General features: G+C 38.6%; 1 protein-coding gene across 2 annotated transcripts in view; it reads left to right on the top strand.

The window, feature by feature from the left end:
* The window catches only part of KCNIP3 (potassium voltage-gated channel interacting protein 3), a 155,662-nt gene that overhangs the window by 118,196 nt on the left and 10,963 nt on the right, over positions 1 to 26,503 (top strand). For both annotated transcript variants that reach the window (XM_074209239.1, XM_074209238.1), the window contains exons 4-6: positions 20,098 to 20,222; positions 20,960 to 21,029; positions 21,577 to 21,647. In XM_074209239.1, the coding sequence (XP_074065340.1) occupies positions 20,098 to 20,222; positions 20,960 to 21,029; positions 21,577 to 21,647 (266 nt within the window). The remainder of the gene's footprint in view (positions 1 to 20,097; positions 20,223 to 20,959; positions 21,030 to 21,576; positions 21,648 to 26,503) is intronic.

Here is a 26,503-nt window from a genome sequence, read left to right as displayed (position 1 = left end):
GGTTTGCCATTTCCTTCTTCAGATGAGAAAACTGAATCAAAGAGTGACTTGCCAAGAATCACACAGCTAGTTAGTGTCTGAGATCAGATTTGAATTAAGGAAGAGGAATCTTTCTAACTCCAGGCCTGGCTCTCTATCCATTGCACCACCTATCTGCAACAGCAGCAATGACAATCACCCTGCTGCCACCACCACCACCCTACCTCCCCCCATCCCTATTACCTCCCAGTCTCCCCACCACCACCACCACCAAAATGGAGGAAGACATAGGACTACCAGAGACAGTACATTTCATTTGTGGAAAGTACTAATTGTTGGAAAATTTTTCCTGATATCAATCCTAAATTTACCTCTTGGCAACATCCTTCCATTGCTCCCTAGTTTGTCCTTGGGGGCCAGACAGAATAAATCTAATCCCTCTTCCTTGTGAAGACAAATATCATACCTTTCCCCTGAGTGTTCTCTTCTCCATGGTAACCTCCCCCCACCCCGTTCCTTCAATCGGTTCTCATGAAATGAACCCCAGGTCCTTCTCTGTTCTAGCAGCTCTACTCTGGATGCTCTCTACCTATTAAAGTCCTTCCTAAATGGTGGCACTGAGAGATGAAAAGTTAATGCCTTTTATGAATCTGTAACATAGCTATGTATCGTTAAAATATCAGATTACCGATTGCCCTGTTCAGAGTTCTTAAGGGGTAGAATACAGTTTATAAATAGGTAATACTATATTGATTTCTAATCTAAATGTTCTCTCCCTATTTAAAACATAAATACAAAGACCATATTAGGGTAAAGAGTTTCCAGAGTTTTCAATAACTGTGGCAGAAATAGCTTTGTGGCATTTTCAGGCTTCTCATACTAAATGCTCATCATGATTAAAGGAAGCTTTAAGTGAGTTGTGATGTAGTAGAAAAAGAATTGGATTTAGAGACTGAAGACTTAAAAATCTAATCTCAGATCTGAGTTCTAAATAGGTGGTGCAGTGGCTAGAGCACTGGACCTGGAGTCCAGAAAATCCGAATTCAAAATCTTAGTAGCTGAATGGTGCTAAGTAAGTCACCTCACTGCAGCTTGCCTTGATTTTCTCGCTTTTTCCTCCTCTCCCCTCCCTCTCTTCCTTCTTTCCTTCCTTCCTTCTTTCCTTCCTTCCTTCCTTCCTTCCTTCCTTCCTTCCTTCCTTCCTTCCTTCCTTCCTTCCTTCCATTTCAGCTCTGCCATTAGGTGACCTTGGTCAAGTCCTTTAACATCACAGTCTGTTTGCTCAAATATAAAATATGGATAATACCTGCATTATTTACATTACAGGGCTATTGTGAGACTCAAATGAGATAATGAATGGAAAGTGCTCTATAAATCACAAAACACTATATAAATGCCAGTTTGATGCTCTCAGCAGTCAGAACCATGGAACAGATAGCTGTCAATGATCCTGCACCCCACTCCTCACTGTTATGCCCTGGAATTTTTTTTTTAAATCTAGGCTTACTCACCATTACTCCTATTCTACTGGCAAACTCTGCTTTGGCATACCCAGACTAACAAGCCTTAAACTAAGTTCTTAAGATCATAGCTGAATGAGTAGCTTAATTAAATTAGAAAAAAATACCCCAAGGTAAATTGCTCCATTTACCATGGAGGATTAGTCCACTCTCATCCCAGTATCAAACCCCCATGGCAGAAAAGCACAATTTAACTTAGACACTGGAAAAAGTCTCAGTCTCAGCCGCAGTCTCCTAGATACTGCAGGAAGCAAGAAACAAAAATCCATTGACTGATCATAACCATCTCAGTTTATGATTTATTGGTAGATAGTCTAAAATAAATTGATGGTCTATAGAGGAGTGCTGGATGAGATTTGGAAGTGAAATGGGTCAATAGGAAATCAGGAGAGACCCTGAGGTACTTCTGTCTGATTCTTCAACCTGTTACAGAAGCCCCCTTTTTTGGAAAGGGTGCTGCTTAGAAGATCCTTGGATCAGTCTTAACCCCGAACACATTCATCATAAGGCTAACGCTGACAGCCAGCAGAGTAGAGGGGGGAGAAGGGGAGGGAGGCATTATTAGGCTGCCAGCCAGGCCACATTGTGTCACTTTTTTCTCCTTCAAATCTCCTATCTCCAATCCAGTTTCTGCCATCACATCTGCCGTATAGCCAATTTGGGCAATGCTGGCAACACAGCCAATCGGAAAATATCCCAGTCCTAGCAGTCTCTGCAAAGACATTGTGCTAAATGAATGCATTCCCTACACAGATATTTAAGGAAGATGAATTCAATTTATACTCCTTGACCCAAGAGAGCCAACCTGGGAGCAGTGGACTGAAGTTTCAGTAAGACAGATTGAGGCTGTATGAGAGGAGAAATTGCCTACTGAAACTATCCCAAAATGGAATTATGTGCCTTCATATGTAACAAGTAACATCCCCTTTGAAGAATTTTCATCCAAGTTTAGACAACCACTTGTGGGAAGGATTAATGGTTCAGCTGATGGTTAGGCCAGATGGTATTTGAGGTCCTTTCCAATTCTGAGAATCTGCAGCTTTGTGGGGGTGTTTACAGTATGGTAGCGAGATAAGACATACACACAAATAATTTCAGTCCAGGGCAATTTGGACTTAAGAGCCAGATGAATGAAGCAGATTATAAGAGACAAAAGACTTAAAGAAGAAAGAGATTACTTCCAGCTAGGATAGTCTGGGATGGCTTCAGGAGGATGAGGGATTTGAGTTGGGTCTTGAAGTCAGACAATAAATATTAAGTGCCTTCTATGTGTCAGTCACTTATACAAGGTGCTGGGGACACAAAGAAAGGCAGAAAACAATCCTGCGCTCAAGGAGGGGTAGCTAGGTGGTGCAGTGAGTAGAGCACTTGATTCTCTGTCTTCCTGAGTTCAAATTTGACCCCAGACACTCACTAGCTATGTGACCCTAGGCAAGTCACTTGTTTGCCTCAGTTTCCTAGTCTGTAAATGAACTGGAGAAGGAAATGGCAAACTCCTCCTATATCTGCCAACAAAAGCCCCATATAGGGTCACCAAGAGTTAGACACAATGGAACAACAAAAGCCCTTACAGAGTTAGTGATGCAATAGATTAAAATAAGAAAGAACAGGCAGGATTTGGAGAGGCAGAGAGGAGGAGGAAAACATATGAAAGGATGTGGAAGGGAATGGTGGAAGTAAAGGGTTTGAAAATATAAGAAGTTTACAATCCACTTATGCTATCGAGACTGAGGAAAATATATTTTGCTATCTCCTACTAGCTCAATTTTGATAGTGTTTTAAAGTTTACCAGATGCTTTTCTTAGAACAATCCAGAGCAGTAGATAGTACGAATATCATTATCACCTTTTTACAGAGAAGGAAACAGGGTCAGAGAAGGTGAATTATACCAGGTTACATTAATTAGGAATTTTAAGCTTGGATCATTTCTAAAGTCTAGTTCCAAGGTTCAGACCTCTATACTCTCTTGCCTCTAAAGAGCATGGTCCCATCCCTATGGTTTCTGAAAAGTCATTTTTCTGTGTCTCCATCGACTAAAATTGGGAGACCTCCATCTACCAGCTCTGGTGTAATCTTGTTCCCCTACAAAAATGCCTCTCACAAGGCAGTTCAACAAAGTCCCCTGGGTCATTCTGACTTTGCTGAGCAATAAAAAGTAATGGAATCAGACTAAGGGAGGAGGGGACAGCTGGTGTTGGGGAGAACTGTGAGCTGGAGAAACAATAAGCTGTTAATACCCAATGTGAGCATCAGACATAAAGGCTGGGAGGGACTGCCTAGGAGTGGAGTCATTCATTGCTTCCTCTCTTCCCACTCTCCTCACCAAACTACCTCCTATGGACTGTCTTTGCTTGAAACAGTCTATTGATTCCTCAGAGCAGATACATGAATAGCCTTCCCATATTCTTTACCCCATCTTTTCTTAACTCCCTCTCTTCCATGACCCTCATCTCTAACAATGGCAGAGATCAAAATTCTGCATTACCAAGCCAAATTGTTAGACAGGTTCTTGGCACCTTTGGTCCATTGCAAAATAACAAGTTTAGCCTCCCTGAAATGCAGAAACTATGCGGGTGCTTGAGTGCCAGCTCCAAAATGTATTGGCTGTATTACAGTATGGGAAAATCCTTTAATCTTCCTGTGCCTCTTAGAGGCAGGGCAGAATAGGGGAATGTGCTTGCCCTTAAGAGTCAAGAATACAATGAATTTTAGCCCTTACTCACTATGTAGCCATGGAGGACTCACAAGCGCTCTCTACCTCAGTTTCTTCATCTGTAAAATGAGTGTTCTGAATTAGTAAAGATCTGGGTTTATATCCTCACTAATGTGATCTGGTATAATTCACCTTCTTCAATGAGGTTTCTCCTGTAAAAGGGTGACTAATGATTACCTACACCACCTACCTCTTTAAGGAAAGCATTTTATAAACCTTAAGATACAGTGTAAGTAGTACTTTTCAAAGTGTTGATGTGAGGTCAGAGTGAGATTATACAGAGAGAGTCTCCAAAATCTTCATACAATTTTAACTTTTAAGGCTTAATTCCTAATTAAAGCTTAAAACTGCACTAAAATTTTGGGGATACTCTTTTTAATATAAAATCTTGCCCGAGCCTCATAGCAGCTCTTGGAGGGATTTGTTGTTGTTGGTATTCAATCTTTTTAAGTCTTGTCTGACTCTTCATGATTTCATTTAAGGTTTTCTTGGCAAAGATCCTAGAATGAGTTTGCTATTTCCCTCTTTGGCTCATTTTACAAATGAGGGAAACCGAGGCAAGCAGGATTAAGTGACTTGTCCAGGAGCACACAATCAGAAAAATATCTGAGATCAGATTTGAACTCAGGAAGATGAGTCTTCCTGACTCCAGGCCCAGACCTCTATTCACTGTAACACCTAAAAGCTAGAGTTCCAACCCTGGAGTCAGGAGGACCTGAGTTCAAATGTGGTCTCAGACACTAGTTATGTGATGACCTTGGGCAAATCACTTAACCCTGACTGCCTCACATCCAAGGCCATCTTCTGTTGTCCTGATTCATATATATCTGGACACTGGACCCAGATGGTTCTAGAGGAGAAAGAGAGGCTTGGCACAGCACCCTTTCACTCAAATCCAAGTCACATGCTTGTTATGGCATCACCTCCCTGATGCCGTGGTCTTCTTCAAGAACAAAGGACAAATATCAGCTTAAAGGTGTCATCCTCATTTTCTATCTTCAAAATCTCAGTGTAGTTTTTGAACTATTAAAACTTAACTAGGGGCAGCTAGGTGGCGCAGTGGATAGAGCACCGGCCCTGGAGTCAGGAATACCTGAGTTCAAACCCAACCTCAGACACTTAATGATTACCTATCTGTGTGGCCTTGGACAAGCCACTTAACTCCATTGCCTTGCAAAAAAAAATTCACTAAACTTTAAGCTATTAAATCTTAAAACTATACTAAAATTTTGGGGACATTCTCTTTCTCTAACAAGCCTTGGACTGCTAGGCATGTACACACACGTACATATACCCAATATCACATACACACCACACACACACATGCACATATAACCTCACACAATGTGCATAAATGTAAACAAGCTACAAACATGTGTTCACATATATAACACACATGCACACAGAATATAACATACACACATGCATACCATAATATACACATGTATTTATACACAATATGATGCACACAAATATGTGCATGCATGTTTACACATATACACAGCCACACATAACCTTCACCTATGTATAGACACCACACATGTGAGCATGTATACATGCATAGAAAATATACATTGTAATGTATATATATACCCACACACAATATGTATAATACAAAAATTCATATATGCATATATAATATATACATGCTGCCTATGAATATATGTATGCACAATGCAATATATACACATGCAGACACATATTATACATGTGTAAATACATCTGCATAATCATGCATGTGTATGCATAAACATACATAATGAAGGAATTTATAGAAGTTAGCTTACAAGGTTGTGGTAAAGAAAGTCACTTGCAAATCTTAAACACTTCACAAATGTGGGTTATTATTAGTAGTAATCATTCAGTAAGCATGTATTAAGTGCCTACAATGTGCCAGACACCATATTAAGGAAAAGAGATACAAAAAGAGACAAAGTGAAATAACTGAGCAACAAGTGGCGTATCACTGAATCTAGTTTTAACTTACCTTGCTTCATCTTTGTCAAAGATTTTTAATATAGTCATCTGGCATATTTCTTGTTTTCCTCCTTCCATGGTGTTATATCTCTGCTTTGATAATGGAGTCTATTAGAAAAATGCATGCCCTCAAGGAGCTTACAATCTAAAGAAGTGAGACAACATTCAAACAAATATATACAAAATGAGTTATATAATAGGTTATTAAATAGTAAATGATATTTCTAGTTAGAGAAAGAATTCAGGCTGGGAGTCGGAAGAGAAAGGAGGAATCTTTCCTCTATGTTCTGATTCTAGCTTCACTATTCTGGCTGCTCTACCAGCTTATCAATATCCTTCCAAAATAGTGGCATCTAGACCTGGAAAGATAATGCTTATTATGAATTTGGGAGATAGCTACTTATTTTCCAAATATCAGATTACAATTTAGCCCATTCAGAGTTCTTGAAGGGTGGAATTCAGAACATAAATGGGAGGGCTAGGTGGCATGGTAGATAGGCTGGGACTGAAGTCAGGAAGAACCATTTTCCTGAGTTTATATCTGGTCTCAGATACTTACTGGTTGTGTGACCTGAACAAGTCACTTACCTCAGTTTCCTCATCTGTAAAATGATCCTGAGAAGGAACTGATAAACACTCCAGTATCTTTGCCAAGAAAATCACAAATGGTGCTACAAAGTTGTACACTACTGAAATGACTGAGCAACAAATAGTGTATCAAGTTTTGCCTTACCTTGCTTCATCTTTTTCAAAGACTTTTAATATAGTCACCTGGAGTATTTCTTGCTTCCCTCCTTCCATGCTGTTATATCTCTGATTTGATAATGAAGTCTATTAGAAAAATGGGGTTCAATATTCCTGTATACATGTAACATTTTTTGGTTTTTTTGGGGGTTTTTTTTTGCAAGGCAGTGGGGTTAAGTGGCTTGCCCAAGGCCACACAGCTAGGCAATCATTAAGTGTCTGAGGCCGGATTTGAACTCAGGTACTCCTGACTCCAGGGCAGGTGCTCCATCCACTGTGCCACCTAGCCACCCCTACATGTAACATTTTGTAAGCCCCCTTAAGAGCACAGATTATATATTTTTTTGTGTTTATGTTAGTATCTCTCACACCTATTTGCCTGTTGAATTGAATTTAACTGAATGCTTAGCAACACTAAGACATTTACTCTATACTCAATAAAGCTATCATTTTTTTGACTGTTGCCATTTTTGTCTTTTGAATCTTACAATTTTCTCCCCAATCTCAATTCCCTCCCTCCACCCCCACAGAATGCAATCTGATAGTCTTTACATTGTTTCTGTGCTATACATTGATCAAAACTGAATATGTTGAGAGAGAAATCATATCCTTAAGGAAAAAATAAAATGAGATAGCAAAATTACATAATAAGATACTTTAAAAAATTAAAAATAATAAGTCTTTGATTTTGTTTAAACTCCTCGATTCTTTCTCTGGATATAGATGGCACTCTCCATCACAGATACCCCCAAATTGTCCCTGATTGTTGCACTGATGAAATGAACAAGTCCATTAAGATTGATCATCAACCCCAAGGCTATCAGTTTTTTGAAGGGGGGGGATACTTAGCATATATCCTTATTTTGAGAAAATATTTGTAAAGAAAACTGTGTCTGATCAGATAAAACATCTACCCCAGGGCACATAGAAGATCAGTGGAAATCAATAAGCATATTGAAGGGTCTTGAGTGGCACCATATTAGTAATTGGGATTGTATAGTCAGGAGAAGGAAAGATTCAGAGAAAATAAGTCTAACTTAAGATATTTAAAATTATTTGTAAGACAGAGAGCAGATTTATTGGCTTAGTTTTAGTAGGAAAAAATAATATCAGTAGCTAAGAAGTTGTGAAGAAGTAGGCACCTATTATATACTGTGCCAAGGCACTGAAGATACAAGTCCAAAGAATGAAACAACCTCCTCTTTCAGTTAACTTACACTGTAGTGGGGAAGATAATAAGCATATGTGTATGTATTATATATATATATATATATATATATATATATATATATATAAATGTATATGCAGCATAAATACAAAGTTAATGAATACAGATGTGCACCACAGTCATTAAATATAAGCTGGTTTGAGAAGGAGAAGAAGGTCACAAGCTGAATAGGAAAGGCTTCATGAGTTGTGTCTTCAAGGGAGAGTTTTGTGAGGTGAAAGTAAGGAGGAAATGAGTGGAGGAAAAGGCATGGAGATAAAAGATAAGAAAATACATGAGAGACAAAGAGAAGGTAAGGGGGGACCATGGTAGATTTAGTTTTTAATTGTTGAGTTTCAGATGTATGCCAAACCACAATGGATTCTTAATAAATTGACCGATTAGATCTTGAATATCTAGTTTCTGATGTCCATTAGGTATTTGGTGATCCAGGGCTGAAAACTTTGGGGAGAGTCTGGGAATGGACATATAGATCTTTAGTTGTTATTTTCAGTCTTGTTTAACTCTTTGTGACCCCATTTGGAGTTTTCTTGGCAAAGATACTGGAGTGGTTTGCCATTTCCTTCTCCAGTTCATTGAACAGATGAGGAAACTGAAGCAAACAGGGTTAAGTGACTTGCCTAGGGTCACACAGCTTGAAGGTATCTGAGGCTGAGTTTGAATTTGGGTCTCCCTACTCTCCATTGTACTACCTAGCTGCCCTGCACTATGTATATAAAAATGTTTAAAATCATTAGATTTGATGAGGTTTTCAAGAGATAATTTATAGAGGGAGAAGGGACAAGGATTTAGGAGAGAACCTTGGGGAATATACACCCAGTTAGGGGATTTAATATGAATGAAGAATCAGTGAAGGAGAATGAAAAGGAGTGGTCAGATGGTAGGATGCAATATACAGGAGAAGAAAGTAGTTAAACAGTGTCAGGTACAGCAGATAGATGGAGAAAGAAATGGATCAAGAAAAAGTCATCAGGTTTGTCAATGAGGAGATCATTGGTAATTTTGAACAGGGTTCCTTCAGTTGGGCAATGAGTTCAAAAGCTATTTTTGAGAAGAGTTGAGGGATGAATGAGAGAAGAGGAAGTAGAGTCCATGAATAGAGACTACTTTTTCATGGAGTTTCATGTGGACACATTAGCTTGGGGAGAAGGTGGAGTCTAGTGAAGCATATTTAAGCAGGGCAAACACTTGGTATGTTCAAAGATACTGAGGAAGTAGCCACTTGATAAGTGGGGTGAAGACTTGAGGGGATGATGGAGGATGCCATCTGCTAGAGAAGATGAGAGAGACTCAAGTTTATATGCAGAAGAGTTAACTTTGGTAAGAAGAAGGACCACTTCATTCAATACTGGAGATAAGGAAGAAAGAGTGGGAGGTGAGGTCAAGGGATTTTTTTTTTTAGGATTTTCTAAGGCAAATAGGGTTAAGTGGCTTGCCCAAGGCCACATAGCTAGGTAATTATTAAGTGTCTGAGGTAGGATTTGAACTCAGGTACCCTGACTCCAGGGCCAATGCTCTATCCACTGTGCCATCTAGCCAGCCCGAGGTCAAAGGATTTTGAGTTCAAAAGAAACAAAGACCTCAATTTTCTCAGTAAAGTAAGAAATAAGGTCCTCAACTGAGAGAGTGAGGAGGAGATGATATAGGGGAGCTTCAAGAAGGAATAAAAAGATTTGGAACAGCTTTTTGGGTAAAGAATAAATGATAATGAAATAATATGTGTAAAGTGATTTGTAATCTATATATAAGCTACATATAGATTAAGCTTTATAAATGTTATTGAATAGTGTTATATAAGTGTAAAATAAAGTACTTTCATTTTTATATATATCTAGCATTTATATTTATATTTATTCATATATTTTAAGATTTACAATACACTTTACATATATCATTTCCTTTTTTCTCCTCAAAGCAACACCAAAAGGTAGATACTATTGTTATTCCCATTTTACAGATGAGGTAACTGAGGCATACTGTGGTTAAGTGATTCATCCAGATCATATTGCTAGCAAGTGTTTCAAGCAAGATTTCAACTCAGATCTTCTGGATTCCAGGTCCAGTACTCTGTACATTATGCCTTATATTTCTGATCACTCTGGTGTAAATTCTCAGGATGAGAATAAATCTGGGATGATCTAAGCTGATCTGAGCTAAACCAAGTTTCTGTTCTCCTGGGAGTGTGGTTTCAAATCTGATTACAAATTAGAGGTATTAGGGGAATCAGCAGTCACTTCTCTTCACCTAGATGCTGTGAAGTAAGTCAGTCTGCCAAAGGCACAAGAATATAATTAGAGGCTTAATTGACTGTGTCTCTCCAGGGACTAGATCTTTCTTCTTTAAGGGATTTAGTCATGTTCTCTATCTGGAGGTGATCCCTCAAGGGTGAGGTTAATGTGTCTGGTCCTCTATGCTCTCACCTTCCCCATTCAGTCTATAAAGGGAGGGGATTGCATCAACCCTTAACTTTCTGCCATTATAGTTTGAACTAGAAAGTCATAGGTCTATAGGAGGAAGGTCTATGTCCTTGTATGATCTCAGTTTGCATTGTCCTTGTATGGTCTCAGTATCAGCTCACTGAATGATTTGACAAGTAAAGAAATAGTCCAATTTCTCTAGCCTTTTGAGGTAGATAAAGTGCTTTCCTCACTTTGAGTAGAAATATCATTATCTTTACATTCTCATTTTACAGATAAGTAAACCAGTTCAGAGACATTTTTGTTCAGTCATGCAGATAGCAAATCCTGATTTTGAGATAGTATTAACACATGGTTAATAGGGCATCAAGTCTGCCTCAGATACTGACTGAGCAAATCACTTAAATCCTGTTTACCTCAGTTTCCTCATCTATAAAATGGGAATAGCAATAACACCTGATTTTGACCTTCCGGATTGTTCTGAGGATCAAATCAGAGAATTGTACAATTCTTAGTTAGATATCTGGCACATCTTAAGTGATATATAAATGTGAGTTATTAGCACTTATTAATAATACTCTTCCAATATACCATAGCCTTAGTGTGACTGTGTTGTCTTGAAACCTGTCCTCCAATGACAAATGAGCTCAGAAAACATGAACCAACCTACAGAATTGCTCAGATGGTGGAGCTGATGATGAAGAGTGTGGGAGGAAAAACATGAGAGGCAACTTCATCATTGACTATTTTGTGGCAATCTGGAGTTTGTAAGAAACATATTTGTGAAACATATAAAATTATATGTAAAAATTGCAAATATGACAACATTTTAATGTCACAATATCCTGTAAGGATGTTTAATTGAACATCTCTAATCTGAAAAAGGGAAGATTCAAAGGAGTCCTTGAATGTTTGAAGAGTTATTCTATGGAAGAGGGCTCACAAATGTTATGTTTTGTTTTAGAAGAGAGAACCAGTGACTTTGGGTAAACACAAACAAGTATATTTAGGTTTTATCTCAGGAAAAAAACTAAGTTAAGAGCCCTTCTAAAGTGAAATGGTCTCTTCTGTGGGTAAACGGTTCTTTCTCAATGGAACTCCTTAAGCTGAGTGTTTGTTTGACTTGCAAGAATTGTTGGGGTTGTTGCAGAAGAAATTCTTGCCCAAATTTAGTTTGAATGAGGCAAGCTTAGAGAGTCCTCCAACCCTGAGATTCTGTAACCTTATAAATTCTGTGAATTGAAGAGGGGAGAATAGAACTTGTCATGAGAGCAAAGGGCTTAAAGATTTGTCTACTCATTAACCTTGCTGAGAACAATTATTGGGCATTTCAAAGAAGAAATAAGACACAGACTTGATCTCAAGTGATTATTTTAATAGGATGTAGCTTTGGGAAAAGTCAATAGAATTTGCAAGGAAATGAAGTAAAAAGTGATAGGAGGTAATGCATGTGGAAGAAAAACTCTGTGCTTTGAATTTTTGACACATCTTCCAGAGACAAATTTATTAATTAAATAATCATGTTATCTCTGCTTAGAGAAAGAGAAATCCGAAGGGAGAGAGTTCCATCTGGCTTTTGAAATGCTTTTTCCAAGTCATTTTAATGATAATTTATAAGTTTCAAGAACAAAGACAAATTTTAAAAAAATGTCTTCTGGAAGGCTGGGCTGGAGAAAAATTGAATGAGTTTTCAGGGAGAGGAAATTGCAGATGTTCAAAGTTTTTAAGGTAAAGATCTGACCTCAAAGTAGAGGTGCTAACTTCATAGACTTTACAGGTAAATTCAACTCAAGAGACATTTAAGCACCTGTTCTGTATGAGGCTTTCATGGAGAATCCAATCTCTGCCTTCAAGGAGCTGAGAACAGATTATGTATGCAGTTAAGTAATTATAATGCAATTTTATGAGAGAGATATTAGAGTGCCTCCCAATCTTGAAGGAATCTGATCTAATCCAAGGCTGTGCCTCCAAAGAAGGTTCTGATATTGCTATCTTTCCCTCCAGTATGTCAGAGTTAGACAGAACCTTAGAGATCCTTGACTGTCCCCCACTTCTTTAATGCTCCCCCACTTTACCTCTGCTTTTTAGAATTTGAGTTGCTTCAAGACTCAGCTCAAAAGTCACCTTCTTTAGAAGGTATTTATTTCCCAGTCAACTTAGCAGCTAGAATACTTTTGAAGCATATACACATGTAAATATTCATTTATATGTATACAAACATATACCTACATAAATAATGGCACACAAGGGACAGAGAGAGAGAGAGGGAGATCTTCAGGATTTTGGAGCCTTAGAGGTTTGTTTGTGCATATAAAATCCCTTGGTCAACAACCCAGTTATGTGTGACTATAGAGGCCTCATGTGAGAATGAGTTTGTGTATTTTTTGACATGCCCATTGTGGGGATTTATTTTTGTTATACTATGCACGTATTATTGAAGAGTTTTTTTGCTTACCATTTTTATTTTGCTCAATGGGGAAGGAAAGGGTAGCAAGAGGGACAGATTAATAAAAGAAAAAATAAAATAAATAAAAAATTTGGGGCAATTTATGGGTATGAGAAGGGGGAATGAATGATAGGGTTGACTCCCAAAAACAAAAAAGAAAGGAATCATTGAAGCATTTTTTAATGTCCAGAAAAGAATGGACAGAAGATGGGAATGCAACACAGATAAGCAGAAGAGGTGATAGTTACATATTGGATTTATTTTATATTCAAGGAAAAGCAAGCTATACATAGTAGAGATTCACTGTTTCATATACTATTCTCTTTTTCTGTTAGTTTGAATGATTAGATATGACTCGATTTCTGGAGAAGTGATATAACAATCCAATGGGGGAAATCTGGAGGTGGGAGAAAAAGAAGGAAAGAGACAGAATAAGGAGAAAGAGGGAGAAGAGAAAGATCGAGGAGAGAGAAAGGGAGAGAAGAGAAAGACAGAAAGACACAGAAAAAGAAAGAAAGAGACAGAGAGAAATGAATATATGGTAGGGTTTTGTATTAGGTTTTGGATCCTGGTGTTGCCCCCAGGGAGGAGTTATGGACCTGAGCCTGTGGCCACAAGAAAGAATCCCAGCCCTATAATGAAAACTTAAGAATTAAAAAAAATAACACGTCCAAATAATGCTTTAAGATTTACAAAATATTGGGGAGGCTAGGTGGCATAGTGGATAAAGCACCAGCCTTGGAGTCAGGAGTACCTGGGTTCAAATCGGGTCTCAGACACTTAATAATTACCTAGCTGTATGGCCTTGGGCAAACCACTTAACCCCATTTACCTTGCAAAAAAAAAAAGATTTACAAAATACTTTGCTTACAACCACCCCTTTGGTTGCAAGTAGTATTATTCCACTTTCACAGAGGTTGAACTGAAGCTCAGGTGAAATGACTTGGCCATAATCACATAGGTATTAAGTATCAAAGCTATGATGTGAACACAGGGCTCTTGAGTCCTAGGTCTCCTGTCACATCAGCTTGTCACTGAGCTGAGCAAGATCTTTGCAAGTATGTTCTACCTTTCAGAGTTCTGTTAATTAAAAAGGAACTGGGTCTTTTGTATAAAGTATTAAGTGATTAACTCAGTAAGACCTGTCTTCTTTAGTATTCATTGATATCACTATGTGTATTTTCCCTGGTGGAGGGAAATGAGGGAAACAACACACAGGACATAGGTACCAGAGAGAAGCAACAGTGCCACAGCGAGTGATCGAACAAAGGAGGGAAAAATGGTGCTACTCTCTGAATAGCCTCTAAGACACAGGGATCAACTGCCCTTCAGAAGTTGGGCTAGAAAAGTTAGAAGCTATGAAAGTACAACTGTATCTCTCTGAGGAATAACAATGTATATGTTGTAAATCTTCATCAGTAGACTGGACAACTAGGTAGTACAGTGGATAGAATACTGGATTTGGAATCAGGAAGATTCTATCTTCTTGAGTTCAAATCTGGCCTCAGGCACTTACTAACTGTGTGACTCCCGACAAGTCACTTAACACTGTCTTAGTTTCCTCACGACCTGGAGGAGGAGATGGCCAACCACAGTAGTATGTTTGCCAAGAAAACCCCAAATGGGGTCACAAAGAGACTGAAGTGACTCAACATCAGTTGACATTTTATCAAGTACCAGCTACTGTGGTAGACTCCAGGGATATAAAGATAGAAGTAAACTAATTCCTGCCCTCAAGAGCTTACATTCTCTTGGGAACAATATATCATAAGGCCTTCTCATCTCATGTAGTTCTTAATCAGAAACTTATCATTTCTTCTCAGGCTATTCTTATTATCCCTCTTTCTCCCACAGAACTGTCTCAGCTCTTTTTCCCAGTTTCATTATTCCTCAAGAAGATACTGATATTCCTCTTCTTGCACCTAGGTCATATTTTATGTGATTCTGGTCTTGGAGCACTGCATATCGTTTCTGAAGAATTAAGGTTAGGGATGACAGAAGGTGGGAGATAGGGAAAGATGATAAATATATCCCAGCTCCCTCTCCATTCACTAAGTGACCAGAAGAGGACTTTTAGACCTCATCTATAACCCACTGGAGCAGGGAGGTAGCACCATGGATTGAACACTGAACCTGAAGTCAGGAAGACCTGAGTTCAAATCTGATCTCAGACACTTACTAGCTGTGTGATCCTAGGCTGGAAAAGGAAATGGCAAACCATTGCCAAGAAAACCCAAATGAGATCCTGAAGAGTTGGACATAACTGAAATGACTGGATCACCAAAACATGAACTGGAGAAGGAAATGGCAAACCATTTCAGTATCTTTGCCAAGAAAATCCTAAGTCATGAAGAGTCAGATATAAGTAAAACAAATGAACAAGAACAACAACAATGTACTGCAGAGACTAGTGTTCCTTGATCATCCTTTCTTATCAGGCTCACCTGCTCAGCTGAGGCAGTGGGAAAAGGAAACAAATTGGTTCCCTCTCTGCCCTTAGATGCAAAGATAGTTCTCCTTTTTTAGCTTCTTAGCCATCTTGTGAACTGTTTCCTAAAACTGAATCATTATCTGTTTTCTTCTCTGCTAGATTAATTCCATCTTTGTCATTTTGAATCTCACCTTATTCTGGTTGGCTTTCCCAACTGCACATCCTTATTTCATTTATACTTCAACTCCAAGTTGCTCAATTCCTGGTCTCTGTCACTTTTTGTCCATACTTTCACATGTTTAGGAATGTGCTCAGATACAGATAGGTGGGTGACATTCGGAAGGTATCTGCTATTGCAGTCAGGTAGATTAGTCTTGTCCTTTCTAAGTTATTTAAGGAAAGAGACTACTTCTCTTACTCTCATTAGCATCACTTCGAGATGCTCAGTAAATATTTGTCCTTACCCAGAGAGCAGCTCAACAAATATTTGGTGATTGATTGATCCATCTGGCTTGTTTGTTGATCGTGGTATTGTTGATGATTTAGAGCCTCTGATGTTCTTTAGAGAGACAGTTATGTTGCTACATATGCCAACAATGCTGGCCCATCTCATCCTGAAGGGCAGCCTGACTTCTATGTCCCAGAGGTCATTCAGAGAGTAGTATTGACTTCTTCCTTTGCTCTATCCCAAACAATGCAATGTTGCTGTCTCTCTAGTATCTGTATCCAGTTCCCTCCTCATCCAACCTCTATTCCCACTCTTACAGACCATTCTTAGTATAATCATCTTGTTTCGACAGGATAAACAATCAACATGCATATATTAAGAATTTACTGTTTACCAGATGCTGTGTTAAGAACTTGAGAATACAAAATAAAACTAAAACAACTTTTTCTGGGTATGGGAAAGCAGGTTCATTAATACTCTATATACTAGTGAAACTACAGATATGTCCAATTATTTTGGAAAGCAATTTGGAACAGTACCCTTAAATTTGATGAACTTTTACCCACCTATACTATTACAGACCTCCAAAAAGATCAAAGAAAGAAGAAAAAGGTCCACATGTTGAAAAATATTCGTGTGTATATATATATATATATATATATATATATAATTGTATGTTTTCTATATTTATATGTAGTGTCAAAGAATTAGAAACTCCAAAGAGTGCCCATCTGTTGGGGAATAATTGAACAATTATGATATATGAATGTAAAAAATACTATTGTTCCATAAGAAATGATGAAATGAATGTTTTCAGAGAAACCTTAGAGGACTTGTATAAACTGATGCAGAATACATTGAACAGAACCAGGAAAGCAATTTATACAATAACAGCATTGTAAAGACAAATAATTTTGAAATATTTAAGAACTCTGATTAATTCAATGACTAGCTACATTTACAGAGGACTAGTGCTGCTATCTACCTCCTGTTAAGAATTTATGGATTAAGGATGCAGAATAAGATATGCTTTGGGATATGGTGATGCCAATATTTATTTTAGTGAACTATGCAAAAATAAGATTTTGATATAAGGACTTTCTTGGGGGGGAGGTGGGAGAAAAAAATCTATTTTTGTTCATTGAAAAGAAATTTATATAGAAAAATCCTTGCCCTTAAGGAGCTTACATTCAGTATATCTCTCTCTGTATGCATGTACATATACACACATATGTATACTATATATATATATATATATATATATATATATATATATATGATATATACAAAATTGACACTGTTGTTGAGTCATTGGTCCGACTCTCCATGACCTCATTTGGGATTTTCTTGACAATACTACTAGAGTGGTTTGTCATTTCCTTCTCCAGCTCAGGTACCCAGTGATCTTAGAGGAGAAAACACTGGTATCTATAAGGATCTGCCTGCTGCAGAAGTTAGAATTTGAACTGAGTCTTGAAGGAAGCCAGGGGTTCCAAGAGGCAGTGGTGAGAAGGGAGAGGTATGGAGGGACAACCAGTACAAAGAGAAGGAGAGGTGAAGTGAAATATCCTATGTGAAGAAGAGAAAGACTCCAATGTTATCATGCTGTGGAGAAGAAACGTGTAAGAAGCCTGGCAAGATATAAGAGCCAAATGCCATAAAAAGATTTACATGTTGAAGGGATTTAGAGATAGCCAATGGAGTTTCATATGTCAGATGGTAACATGATTAGGCTGTGTTAGGAAATTTCCTTGCCAGCTTTATTTGGAACAGGGAGAAATGTGAGGCAGACTGGAAGGCTATTGAGGAGGTTGTTGTTTGTTTTTTGTCATTCTTTCTTAAAGAAGACTATGACAAAGCACATGAATTGGATTTGAGGGGGTGGGGGGCTGTGATTTAGCACTTTCTCTTCCTCACTTTCTCTTCCAGAGCTATCTGGGTCCAATGACCAGATATGAATCAAGATAAATGTAGATGGTCCTGGATGTGAGGCAACCAGGGTGAAATGACTTGTGCAAGTTTACATAGCTAGTGTCAAGTTTCTGAGGCCGGATTCAACCTCCTGCCCTCCCAACACCAAGGCCAGTGCTCTATCCTCTGCCTTACCCAACTGCCCTATGGAGGAGGCTATTGCAATAGTCTAAGGTGGTGGCTAAATGAGTAGAGAAGAGATGCATACAAAAGATGATATGGAGGTAGAAGGGCAAAATTCTGCCTCTGACTTGCTATTTGAAAAGTTGAGGATGATACTGAATTTGTAACATCAGGTGACTGGTTGGATGAGGTGATTTCAGTAGAAATAAGGAACTTCTCTGAAGGGAATATTCAGGGGAGAAAGTTGAATTGTTTTTTTAACTTGTTGAGTTTGAGATGATTCTAGGATATTTGATCTGAAGTGTCCCATAGGCAATTTATGATGAGAGACAAGTTTAAGAACAGAAACAAGAGTTGACTATACAAATCTTGGAATCATTACCAAGAGAAGATAATAGAATCCTTGGTGGTTGATGAAATTGCAAAAGAGAAGGGGGGGGAGAGGAAAAAGGGCCCAAGATAAAGGTTTGTGGACACCTAACTTTAGTGGGTGTGTCATAGATAAAGAACCAGTAAAGGGACTGAGAAGGAATAGCAAGATAAGTAGGGCAGGGCCATAAAAACTCAAAGTACTAAGGAAAAAAATGTCCAAAGATGTCAGATGCTTCAAAGAGATCAAGAAGAATGAGGAGTGAGAAAAAAGCCATTAGATATGGCATTTAAGAGATAAATGGTAACTTTGGAGAGAGCAGTTTCAGTTGAGTGATGAAGTCAGAATGCAGATTGCAGAAGGTTTGGAAGAGAGGGAGAAGAGAGGAAATGAAGCATGGGCATCTTTTTTTTTTTTTAAGGAAGGAGAGATTTGTACCAACAGCTTGTTGAAATGATAGCCCAAAATGAGGGTTTTTAAGGATGAAGGAAAACATTGGGCATATTCTTGAGAAGCAGGGAAAATCAGTAGATAGGGAGAAATTGAAGATTGGAGGGAGAAGGGAGGGTGATAGTGGGGGCAACCTGACAGAGAAAACAGGAGATGATGGGTTTGAAGGGTGTGTGTGTGTGTGTGTGTGTGTTAGAGATTGAAGTGAAGGAGAGGAGAAAGTATTGGGATGATGTAAGGCAGGGTGCAGAGGAGGAGGAGAAAAGGATCTTGAGATAAAAGACTTCAATTTTTTTTGTGAAATATGGGATAAGGTCCACAGTCCAGACAATAGGGGAAGGCATGTGGTAACATTTGAGAAGAAAATGCATTATAGCTGCTGTGGTGAATGGGATAGAGAATCAATTAAGGTGGAATAGAAACTTTAGTGAAGTCCTAGGTGAGATTAGGTAAATATAAATTTGTAGTAAAATATAAAATAGATAGCAATATAAAATTGAATTGAAATTTAACTTCACCAAAGGGTCACAATTTGGAAGGAAAGAGTGTATCACTAGAGTAGCTCACCTTGGAAAGTACCAAGGAGTGAAGATTATTGGGGAAATGAAGAATAAATTTAGGAGTAGTAAAACACATAGGGAGATGGAATGATAAAAGATGATCAGATAACAGAATTTTGAGGGGTTTTAGTTTTTTTTTTTTGCAAGGCAATGGGGTTAAGTGTCTGAGGTCAAATTTGAACTCAGGTCCTTTTGACTCCAGGGCTGGTACTCTAAATTGACTTGGAATAGGTGAATGGGACTCATATCCTCTCCTCTTTCTCTTGGTTCTCTACTTACACATCCTAAGGGGAACTTGACCTCTCATAGAATCATAGAACTAGATTGATCTCGAGATCTTCTAGTCTAGTGGTTCTTAATAATTCTTGTGTCATGAACCCCTTTGGTACTCTGGTGAAGCCTGTGGAGCCTGCTCAGAATAGTATTTTGTAACTACCATTAATAATAGAAGGAAATACTAAATTTCAGTTAGAAGTTATTGTACTTTTTCTCATCCAAGTTCATAGGCCCCTGAAAATTTATCTAAGGGTCTATTAGGAACTTCTAATCTAACCCACTCATTTTCAGATAAGGAAACAGAGGTATAACAGATGTTGTGGCCTGCATAAAATAGCAAAGGCAGGATTTAAACTCAGATGCTCCAGCTCTCAAGTCCTTTGCTCTTTTTCCCCACACTGCACCACCACTCACTGAGCTGTGTACCTATTTCTCTTCTTCCAGATAGTAGTGACAGTGAACTGGAACTCTCCGCTGTTCGTCATCAACCTGAGGGGCTAGACCAACTCCAGGCTCAGACCAAGTTTACCAAGAAGGAGCTGCAGTCTCTGTATAGAGGATTCAAGAATGTGAGTATCTCCTGGGTGTAGCCCACCATAGCTCTATCTCTAGATATTCAGGGTGGATCCGAGGATGACTGTCTATAGCGGGGTGGGGAATCATTTGGATATTTATAACATTATTCATCTGCTATATTTGGTCAAACATTTAATTAATTCACCCCTAAAAAAACTCCAAGATTTATTGAATTTCGATTCCTGCCTGTGGTTGCTGTGGCAGCGCCAGACAAATGGCATTTGGGTCAGACTTTCCTACTCTTGATCTGCAGTAACATCTTAGTTGGGGCAAGAAATAGATATGAGTGACTCATGATGCATGCAGTGAGAGTCACAGCCTACGTAAGGGAGCATCAGAGTTGAATGCAACCAGCCCTAAAGCTTTGGTTGCCACTGGCTATATGGTGTGTGGAGGGCCATCTACCCTTCTCATGGCTCAATTCTTTTCTTAGCCATAGAACTAGGGGTGATTGGAAGGACAAAGCAATCTGGGAAGGGGAGACCAACTGCAGCACCACCATTTCTCCTCCTGCCTTGCAGTCCTGAATGACATGAATTTTATGGAGGGCTAAGAAGTTATTACAGAAAATGAAAAAAGGGGGGGAAAAGAAGGTGGTATATGATGAGATGCTATATAAAAGAATGAGGCTTGGTAGGGAAACAAAGGATGGAGAATTGCTACTTACTTTCTTGGGCTTTGGAGAGGGAGAGCTGTGGATCATGTCATAAAGTGTGACTCCCTGCTGCAGGAATGTCCCACTGGCTTGGTAGATGAAGAGACCTTCAAGCTCATCTACTCCCAATTCTTCCCTCAGGGGGGTAAGTTTTCCACTTGTAAACCTGTCCTTTCCCATTCAAGAAGGAAGATTGGCATTGTATCCCCTCTTCCCATTTCCACTCCCCTAGGTACTAAAGTCATTCATCCTTCAGTTTCATGTTGTGTCTGAGATTAGCTGCAAGGTAGCTGGGCAAATTCACCTCTTCATCCTTATCTCCCTTTGACATCTGCAGCAAGGGCTGACTGAGGATCCAGGGCTGACCCATTGGCACATTTGTCACTGTACCTGCCCTGTATACAGATCTCCCATTTTTAAGCATCTGTAGAAATATTGTAGCCATCAGTTTTCAAGCACCCTGGTACCGCAGAAGACAATGCCTGGAACTATGGTCTTGTTCTCTTCTCTCCAGAGGGTTCTAAATTCTTTCTGCCATCCTGTATCATGTTCTAGGCTATGAAGTGTCCCTTCCCATGGGCATAGTCTACACAACTGTTCATCGTGGAAGCAAGCTATATGTGTGTGTGGGAGGAATCTTGTCAGGTCCCTTACACTCAATACCAACCCTCTTCCTCTGTCTGTCCCTGCAGATGCTACCACGTATGCACATTTCCTCTTCAATGCCTTTGATGCAGATGGAAATGGGGCCATTCATTTTGAGGTAGGTCCCTTATTCCTGCTTTCCTTAGTTTACCCTGGCAGTGGCTCTAGGGGGATTTCTGGTCCTGTTCCACCCCACCAGGCTTCCTTTGTCTCTCTTGCCAAAGAAGGCAGCTAATTCTATGTTGCCTCTCCCCTCAAGAGACATTCCTAACAGTTCCAATGACTAAGATATTTTTTCCAATACTGGTTAGGTATTTATAAGGTAGTATGTTGGAGAGTGAATTATTCAGGAATTAGAAATTTCACCTCAGATACTAAACATTAAGGATATAAAGATAAAACAGCCTCTGACCTAAAGTCACTTAAATGCTACTGGCTCATGGATAAGTTCTCACAGCCTCAGTTTCCTCATCTGTAAAATGGGTTAGCAATAGCTTGTACCATAAGTAACTAGGTGACTTTGTAAGTACAGTTCTAGGACTCGATACAGGAAGACCTGAGTTCAAATTCAGCTAAACACCTATGAGCTATGTGGTCACTAAACCCCTGCCTGCCTCAATTTCCTCAACTTTTAAATGGGGATAATAAAATAAAATAAAATAACCTCCTAGGTTGTCAAGAGAATCAAATGAGATATTTGTAAAGTGTCATGCTTATGGTAGGTGCTTCATATATACTTATTCCCTTTCCTGTTGGTTTTTGTGAAAAATACATTTAGTAGGGGGTGGCTAGGTGGCGCAGTGGATAAAGCACCGGCCTTGGAGTCAGGAGTACCTGGGTTCAAATCCAGTCTCAGACGCTTAATAACTACCTAGCTGTGTGGCCTTGGGCAAGCCACTTAACCCCATCTTCCTTGCAAAAAATATAAAAACCTAAAAAAAAATAATAAAAATACATTTAGCAAACTTAAAGCACTACAGTTATCTTTCTACATTGTACCTTTCCCCATTGCAGTTTGATATTTAGAGTGTTGCTATAAGAAATTAAATAGGAATTTGGGGGTAGTTTTGTGAAAGTCACAGATGACATATGAAGGCTGGTAGATGACACAGATGACATATTCTAAGTTTAGAATGTATAAAATAGCAACATGTGTTATATTGTATAATATCAACATATTGTTTGTCCTATTTTTATTATTTTTTTTATTTAAGGCAATGGGGGTAAAGTGACTTGACCAAGGTCACACAGCTAGGCAATTATTATGTGTTTGAGGCCATATTTGAACTCAGGTCTTCCTGACTCCAGGACCAGTGTTCTATGCACTGTGCCATCTAGCTGCCCCATCCTATGTTTTTGAAGAGGACCATGACATCAAGCAAATGATGCTTTGACATGCAAGTCAATTGGATTTAAGTGAGGGGTACTGAGCAAAGGCACCAGCTTCACTTTCCCCTCTGGAGTCATCTGGGTCCAGTGCCCAGATGCAGATTACAATGACTAGACGCAGTGGGAGACCCTGCCCTTTTTAAGCTAAGATCTTTCCTAGGTCTCAGTTTGACTGAAGCAATGCTCTATGAATATTCTAATAATTCATACTTCTCTATTATGAAGGGAGGACCAAAAAATTTTACATGATTTTTCTAGATCATGGGGGCACTGCACCCCTAACCCCAGTGATGTGGAAGGGATAATGGTAAATGGCCACCCTGGCCAATCCAAGGCAGCTTGGTTAGAGTTGGCCTGAGAATCAGACCCAAGTTCTTTCCATATCTTTTTGCACCTTAAAAGGTATAGATTTTTTACCTGATTATATTAAAATTTTCATTTAAAGAATTTATTCTTTATGGCTTGAGTTCTTGTTTGACCCTGAGTAATTCTCGAAACCTCTTAGCTCCCTATGCAACTCTGTTAAGATGATAAATTACAGAGAAGATCCTGATTTTCCATTGTGAAGGAAAATTTTCCCTCAGAGCTCCCTGCACCAAAGAAACTAAAGGTTTGGTAAAACAAATGCTATTGATCTTTCAGAAACTAGAAGGTCAAGAAGCTTGTAAGCCTCTGATAAATCAGACTTAGTGGATCTTAGTAGAGAGATGGGCAGCTTGTTATAGTGATCACAATGAGTCAGACCATCCTAGACCAGTATCTCCCATCTAACAGTGCCCAGATCTATACTGGTCTGAAGTAAATTCTTCATCTACAAAAATTTTAATACCAAATGCCCAAACTTTGTTTTTTTATGTTTAAAACAATAAACTTAAAAATAATTCGAAATCCTCTTGTTCCTCTGTCTCCTTTGTGCCTCCTTTCTTCCCAAAGCTTCCTCCTTTATCCTTTCTTCCTGAGCTGAGATTGGATAGACAGAGCAACCTGAGGCAGAGAGTCTAAATATTTCATACAATATAGGTCAGTTGACAAACATGAATTTTATCCATCTGCCTGCGTCTGGATAGCATCCTATCTAAGCTATTTAAAAGTATAGAGTTATCTATCTATAAATAGCTATTATCTTTGTATCTCTGTCTGACTCTGTTTCTTTCTATCTCTGTCTTTCTGTCTCTTTTTTTCTCTGTGAATTAGTGTGGGATCAGCAAAATTTGATCAGGGGAACCATCAGCATACCCTTTCCTGCTCTTGTTTTTGTATGTCCCAAGCTATGAATTTTAAAAAAAAATATTTTAAAATAAAGTTTTGTCTTAACTGCATGCTCTGGATGCAAACCCCAGGTTGTAGTTCATTGACCCTTGACTTAGTGTATAGAAAGCTGACCTCAGAGTGAGAAAGGCCTGGGTTCAGGTTCTGTCTTTGACACATATAGATTGTGTGACTCCTGGGCAAGTCACTTAATCTCAGTGCCCAAGGCAACTCTCAAAGACTTAATTTTCTTTCTTTTTTTTTAAGTTTTTTTGCTAGGCAATGGGGTTAAGTGGCTTGCCCAAGGCCACACAGCTAGGTAATTATTAAGTCTGAGGCTGGATTTGAATTCAGGTACTCCTGACTCCAGGGCCGGTGCTCCATCCACTATACCATCCAGCCGCCCCCTCAAAGACTTAATTTTCAAAGAAAGTGCTGATGGTCATTGGTAAGCAAAGTTTCTTCCTTTTTGTTGCTGTTCAATTGTTTCAGTTGTGTCTAACCCATTTGGGGTTTTCTTGTCAATGATACTGGAGTGTTTTGCTATTTCTTTCATTTTATAGAGGAGGGAACTGAGGAAAACAGGATTAAGTGACTTGACCTGGGTCACATATCTGGCAGTGTTAAGGACACTACCCAGCTACCCTTCATTGGAAATTCCTTATATTCCATTGACATTACAGTTCCTATCCTGTCTGAGCATAACCCATCTATTTATTACAATAACTAGCCACCCTCCAATGATCACAGGAGAATAGATTTATAAGTAGACAATATTGTAGAGATGGTCTAGGAAAACCTCTTCATATTATAGCACAGAAAACTGTGGTCCAAAGAAGTTGTTACTTGTCCAAAGTCATACAGTAAATAGGAGGAATAGAATTCTTACTGGAAGAAAATTTTTCTTTCCTCTATCTTAAAATCCCTCCTACTATTAGCCAACCATCTCTACTCCTCAATCTTCCTCCCTATGGGGGGGGGGCTGGAAGAGGAATTTGGCTGTCTGCTGTTTATTTTGGCCTTTGTCTGAGGAGTCACCTCACCACCAAACCCACACAACCCCCAAGGCCTTGCATTAGCCCTGGAGATGGTCATGAAGATAAACAGGAAGCTGACTTCCTAGGAAAGGACTTACAGGCAGTACATATTATGGGCTCAATCATGTACCTTGAGACCTAGAAACATAATAATGAATGGAATGCATTAAAAATATTATCTTTTAAATCTTGTTGATAAATTTTTTTAAATTTGCCAGTTCACTTTTACTTGTTTTCATTGGCCTTCACCCAGAGGAGGTATTGAGAAGCAATACCACAGAAAGAATTCTTTCTTTTTCTTTTTTATAATTTTATGGATGCTTTTTGTTTTTACAGCAATGTCATTCACCCTTGTGAGTAGAAAACAGTTAAGCAAAAATGATGTCAGAGAATTTAAAAAACTCCATATCCCTAGTCTCCCACTTTTCAGGAATCAAAGGATCATATATTTAGTGATGGAAGAGACAGTTGACATTATCTAGCCCTAACTAGGAAGTGCTAGAACTAGCTGTCACCTGCTCACTGGAACAGATTGTTAAATTTTCAGTGTGAGCATTTGCATCTTAGAAATATGTAAATGCCACATAGCATGGATTAATTTACTGTTTTTGTTGATTATATAAACTTAAGAAAGTGATAGAGAAAATGCTAATAATGAAAATTAAAGTGTGTAGAACACCCCTGTGTGTATCTATCTCATTTTGAATAAACAGACCTTGACAAGTTAGGGGTCTTGCCTGGGATCACACAGAAGTAGAAATTGATTCGAGTCCTATGATTTCAAGTCTTTTTTTAATTGTAATAACATTGATTTTTATAATAACACAGTTCTTTGATTCATTTTATTATTTTTTATATTACTGTAGACATGATATGTTTTCCTGTTGCTTATTTATCATTTCATACAAGTCTTCCATAGAGTAGTAACTGGTGCAGTGTATAGAATGCTGGGTCTGCATTCAGGAAAAGTTCAAATCCAGCTTCAGATGCTTACTAGCTGTGGGACCCTGGGCAAGTCACTTAATAACCCTATTTGCCTCAGTTTCCTCAACTGTAAAATGAGCTGAAGAAAGAAATGCCAGCTACTACTACATTTTTGCCAAGAAAACCCCAAATGGAGTCATGGAGAGTCAGACATGACTGAAAAACAATTAAACAAAACATGTCTTCCTAGATTTCTTTGAATTCCTCATAGTTTTTATTTCTTCTGGCACAGTAATATCATAATCCTGTTGTCATTCTCCAAATTGATTGATATTTGCTTTTTGCTACTGCATAGAAATTTCAGCATTCTTTAAAA

This window comes from Macrotis lagotis, chromosome 1 (genome assembly GCF_037893015.1).
Source record: "Macrotis lagotis isolate mMagLag1 chromosome 1, bilby.v1.9.chrom.fasta, whole genome shotgun sequence".
NCBI classification, from domain to species: Eukaryota; Metazoa; Chordata; class Mammalia; order Peramelemorphia; family Peramelidae; genus Macrotis; species Macrotis lagotis.
The sequence above is the reverse complement of the archived record's forward strand: the minus strand, read 5'-3'. Positions and strand labels throughout refer to the sequence as shown.